General features: G+C 40.6%; 1 protein-coding gene across 1 annotated transcript; it reads left to right on the top strand.

The window, feature by feature from the left end:
• The first annotated feature begins 455 nt into the window (after window positions 1-455).
• Window positions 456-2,811, top strand: LOC141006534 (tripartite motif-containing protein 16-like). The gene has a single exon (XM_073478738.1). It carries the CDS (start codon window positions 473-475, stop codon window positions 2,132-2,134), a length of 1,662 nt encoding a protein of 553 aa, XP_073334839.1. The 5' UTR covers window positions 456-472; the 3' UTR covers window positions 2,135-2,811.
• Window positions 2,812-6,000: the final 3,189 nt, after the last annotated feature.

Genomic DNA, 6,000 nt, shown 5'->3' with positions numbered 1-6,000 from the left:
ATAAAGGGAATTCAGCAAGTATTTTGTTAAACAACCCTGTTGTGAGATGATAGAAAGAAAAAGGAATCTTGTAGCCTGTAAATCAGGTTCCTCTGGGAACACGGGTTAATTATATAGTTATCTGAGAGGTGCACTATTTCTGAGCGCTGATACACAATGCAACTCTCACAACCCTCCTCTTCCTGGATTAAACAGAACTTTTTAACCCCACCCAGACGTTACTGACTGGCCAGGCTCGGCTCCTCCTGCTCTGAGAAACTCTCAAAGCACATTCAGCTCTGATGTTGGTAGTTCCCTCCCCTTTCATAGTTCTGCCAGTGAAAACATGGGTCTAAACACCATGTGATGAAATGCAACAGCTGATAGGCTCATACACTACAGACCAGTGACTGAACATCAAGGAAATGAGCTCAGCTTTTATCTGGAAACAGAGAGTGAAACTTACTGACATTCACTGTCGTCTGGAGGAGAAATGTCGCAGCTGGATCGAGAGAAACTGAGCTGTTCAATCTGTCTGGATCTTCTGAAGGATCCGGTGACTATTCCCTGTGGGCACAGCTACTGCATGAGCTGTATTAAAGACTGCTGGGACACAGAGAATGACAAGGAAGCACACAGCTGCCCTCAGTGCAGGCAGAGCTTCACACCGAGGCCTGTCCTGGTGAAAAGCACCGTGTTAGCAGAGTTAGTGGAGGAAGTGAAGAAAGTACAACTTCAAGCTGCTTCACCTGATCATTCCTATGCTGGACCTGGAGACGTGGCCTGTGACTTCTGCACTGGGAAGAAGCTGAAAGCCTTCAAGTCCTGTCTGGTGTGTATGGTCTCTTACTGTGAGCAACACCTCCAGCCTCACTACAGTCTGGCTCCATTAAAGAAACACAAGCTGGTTGAAGCCACCTTAAAGCTTCAGGAGAACATCTGCTCTCGCCATGACGAGGTGATGAAGATTTTCTGCCGCACTGATCAGCAGTGTATCTGTTATCTCTGCTCCATGGATGATCATAAAGGCCATGACACAGTCTCTGCTGCAGCAGAAAGGGCTGAGAGGCAGACGGAGCTCGGGGCGAGTCAGCAAACAATCCAACAGAGAATCCAGGACAGAGAGAAAGACGTCAAGGTGCTTCAGCGGAGGGTGGAGGCTATCAATCTTTCTGCTGACAAAGCTGTGGAGGACAGCGAGAAGACTTTCACCGAGTTGATCCGTCTCATTGAGAAGAGAAGCTCTGAAGTTAAGCAGCAGATCAGATCACAGCAGAAAACTGAAGTGAGTCGAGCTAAAGATCTTGAGGAGGAGCTGCAGCAGGAGATCACTGAGCTGCGGAGGAAAGACACTGAGCTGGAGAAGCTCTCACACACAGAAGATCATCTCCATTTCCTGAACAACTACTTCTCACTGTCACGTCTGAGCGAACCTAAAGACTTACCCAGCATTGTTATACGTCCTCTGTGCTCTTTTGAGGGTGTGACAGCAGCTGTGTCGGAGGCCAGAGATAAACTTCAGGCTGTCCTGAGTGAGGAGTGGACAAAGATCTCACTGGCAGTGACTGAAGTGGATGTTTTACTGCCTCAAGCAGAGCCCAGAACCAGAACTGAACTTCTCAAGTATTCTTGTGAAATCACACTGGATCCAAACACAGCATACACACGTTTGTCATTAAGTGACAGGAACAGAAAAGCAACATTAATGTCAGTAGACCAGGTATATTCAGCTCACCCACACAGATTTGGTGAAAGGTGGCAGGTCCTGAGTAGAGAGGGTCTGACTGGACGTTGTTACTGGGAGGTGAAGTGGAGCGGGACAGTTCGTATAGCAGTTGCATACAAGAACATTAGCAGAACAGGGACCCGTACTGAATGTGTATTTGGAAATAATGACAAATCCTGGTCATTAAGATGTGACAGTAGAGGTTATAAATTCAGACATAATGATATTGTTACTTCCATCTCAGGCCCTCAGTCCTCCACAATAGGAGTTTACCTGGATCATAGTGCAGGTACTCTGTCTTACTACAGCGTCTCTGAAACCATCACTCTCCTCCACAGAGTCCAGACCACGTTCACTCAGCCTCTCTATCCTGGGTTTTGGCTTCCAGGCAGTGTTGGTACCACAGCAGAGTTGTGTGAGCTCAAGTAGAAAGGAGATTAAAGAGAGACTCGTCTGTGGTGCTGTACATGTTGAGGTGTGTCTGCACTGCACTGATCAAACATAGGAGGTGGGACGATGATGATTTTTATTGGATTTTATATTGTTTTATTTTTTTCTTTTCAGTTTAGAGAAACTGTGATTGTTTCCTACAGAGTGATTAGACCATCTTGTTTGTTAAAAATTTGACTTGTGAGCTACATTTACTGAACATTTGGGAAATATTTCATATGCAAGATGTGAAATGATGAATCAGTTTTTGTCAGAAACATGTGGTGTGTAAAATGTGTGAATCTGTTTGGATTGTTGAGTTTTTTTAGTTTTAAGATTTTTATGTAATTTTATTTGTACCAAATCTTCAAGAACATATTTTGTGTACTTCATCTTTACTTTTAGTTTTGCACATACTTCTGTCTGTCCTTCATAGTGTGCCTCTGTTTTAATGTTTCAAAATCATATTTCCATTTTTTTGTATTTAACCAAAACCTGCATGAAAAACATCAGTAAAATATCAGCTTGTATAGTTTCAAAATTAACCCTCTGAAAATAGTTTGTTGATCGTCTTGTTAAGACTGATATCATGTCAATATGTAGTAACAATTTTAAGAAGCAGTTATGAAAAGTCTTTGTTCAAATCCTTCAAATAAATAAATAAACACATAAATGAATAGGTGACTGTGTGTTCTTCCTTTAACTGTCAGAATATCACCAGAATCACTTGTTTTCCTGCTAAATTTCATTTCAATCAATCAGTTTTTCAAGATATTGTGGGAACAGAAACACACACAGGGAGATCAATGAAGGCAGTCAGATAACCTCCATGTTATCATGGAGCTGATGGGTCATTTCACCAGAAACAGCACAATTCTGAGATGATTTTAAGTTTGTGACATGTTGGCTCTTTCATACAGGAAAACACTCCAACACAATATTTCAGGAGAATGTGTTACTTTCAGATTTATTACACAACTTTTTTTTTTTTAACATTCCACAACAATCATGCAGGAGTAAAATGGGAATAATACAAAGCTTTACAGGCTTCGACCAATCACACTTTAGGAATAACTGGGCTCCACGTCTTCTCAGAAACACTCAAAATGTGAGGTAATATTTTTGGAAATCATCGTCTACAGACAACAGACCGTGTGTTGATTGAATGCTGAAGGAAAAAAAAGCAGAAATAAGTTAAACCATCATATTCCTGTGCCTTGTGTCAGCACTGATTTAACTTACAAATAAAAATGAGAGGAATATCAATAAATTAACCGCGTCAGTGAGTTTGTTTTAGGTCATCTACTTTTCATAATCATCCCTCGGTTCCTTATCCCTTCTGCGATGTCGTCCTCGGAGGGTCAGCATCCAGAATGTCAGCGCCTTCCATCAAGTAACAAAAGTCGTGACAGAAATGTTTTTGTCACATATATGATTTTACACCTTGTCCATACATTTAACAAAGTATTTCAGATAACAACTTAAAGCAACACAGTAAAAAAAAAAAAAAGATGTTCACAAATGTTCTCTGTAGTCTCACATAACAGACTGCAAATACGTGATTAATCGCACTCTTTAAGGTTTTTCATTTTTGACCACTAAAAGGGGAAATCGATGAGAGATTGCATGGATTTATACGAGTTAGTGGTAGAGAGGCCGGTCACTGCTCCTCTGTCGAAGCCTCATGGGAGCTGAAGCTGTTGAAGGTTGACAAAGTAATCATGCATGTAAAAAAGCCAAAATGTTTCGTCTTTTCACAGCAAACATTTACTTGAAACACAGGTGTTACTGGTGACGTCAACGCTGTGTTCAAGTGTCCCAATAATCCATGACAGTGTGACAGCAAGGACCCTGAAAGTGACGCAGCTAAATGGAACTGAGCCATCATTCATTGTGTCATTTACACCTGTGCTTTAGTTGGGCTGCCCAGCTAACGGTGCATCCTGCCAGCATTTTTATCCCATCAGGCTCCACCTCATCATGTGCAACTAAATCCTACAAAAAAGACCGCAACACCAACGACGCTGAAGATATTTGGCAGACGATCCTAAACAATGCAGGACTGGCCACGTCCGATGTGAGGCCACGTTCCCAGATGAACTTGAAACATTTTATGCTCGCTATGATCTCAGAGAGTCAGCTGTAGGGTCTACTCTGCCTCCAGAGGACTGCCCACTGTCATAATCCACAGCGGGTATGAGAAAAAAAACCAGCCGAGACTGAATGTGAGTAAAGCTGCTGGGCCTGATAACATGCAACTGATAAAACCTGTTAAAATAAAACTAAAATCCAGAATGTGAGACAGCCGGGAATCATGTCAGCCGTCACCTTTAGTTAAATATCAAACATGGCTACATAAGAATTATACAAAAAGAAAACTACTTTCAAAGTAGAATAACAGATGAATATAAATACGATAAAATGTAAGGAAATAAGTTTACATCATAGCAAATTTACAATGCATTCAAAAAAACCTGCTTAATATGAGACAACGTAAAGGTTTTCTTTACTAATCCAAACAATCACACTATCTTTTATGGGATCGTGGTCTCCAAGTGCTTCTTCGTTTATGTTTTACACAGTAATTTTCATGCTAAGATTAATTTGTGACATGTTGAAGTCTTTTTAAAAGTCAAATAGCATCGACGCCTACAGGCTGGATAACATCGTATTCTTTGGTAAAGGAGGGTGAAAAAGGATGTTTGTACTGTATGTGACATTTCAGTAAACTTTGTTAACACCACACACGTCAACAGAACAGGTGACAGAAGGCCTTCTACACAAGTATAAAAATACAACCATAATAAAAAGTGATAGTATCAAAGTGTTCACAGTACAATACGTACAACAGGTTATTGCACCAAATTTAAATGATTTAGGTTTTGTCATGAGAGAGTGACGCAGTGAAGCGATACTGTCTCTTCACCATCAGGATTTGAAATGCCTGTATATAAATATAATACCAAAAACTGAATGTTCATTGCCGCAACTTTTAAAGGAACAGTTCAATCCAAAATGAAAATCCAGTCTGTCGTGGTGAATTTTCATACTCAACAAAACATTTCTGGAGCTTCACAGCGAAAAAAAATGGCTCCATGTAGCTCGTCGGGTGTAATCCAGAAGCCCCCGAGATCCAAAATTGATGTGAAAAGACAATATTTAAACCCTCGACTCGCTGTCGAGCTTGTGTGTCCAATTCAGATGGGGTGCGCTAACACTTTTAGCTTAGCAGCTGAAGAACTGGGGTTAAAAAGGCTTTAAATGAAATCTTCTAAATCAATTTGGGATCTTGGGGCTTCCAGAAACTTGTATTACGCCGGAGCCATTTTATGTTTGTTTTTTTTTGTTGTTTTGCTTTGAAGCTCCAGAAATGTTTTGTGGACTTGGAAACTTCTTCTCACTTTCCATCAGCAGGAAGGTGAGAAGACAAAGACTGAATTTTATTTTTGGCTAAACTGGTTCCTTCATGATTTATACTTAAAATATTAAGTAGTGTCGTCAAACAGTTTTCTGGATCAAAATCATATTTGACTATCTGAGATCTCCTGTACTGACAGTGCATCAAGCATGACGTGAAAAGACAAATATTACACCCATAAAACTACGGCATCTCTCTGTTCTGTCTCACGCCTGTTTGTACTCAATCACTTCACAACCACATTTCATGAACACACCAGCTTCCCATTAGTCAGATTCAAGTTCTCCACAGGTCTGTGGTAATGTACCTAAAACAACATAATAAATAGCAACATAACAAACAGACATGATCTGATCTCGCAATCTTTAATATCCAAAGTGTAAAGTGTGATGAGCCGTACCTTTACTTTACAATGTAGACATGTTTAATGGCCTGTTCACTGCTTCCC

This window comes from Pagrus major, chromosome 13, assembly GCF_040436345.1.
Source record: "Pagrus major chromosome 13, Pma_NU_1.0".
Classification (NCBI taxonomy): domain Eukaryota; kingdom Metazoa; phylum Chordata; class Actinopteri; order Spariformes; family Sparidae; genus Pagrus; species Pagrus major.
The sequence above is the reverse complement of the archived record's forward strand: the minus strand, read 5'-3'. Positions and strand labels throughout refer to the sequence as shown.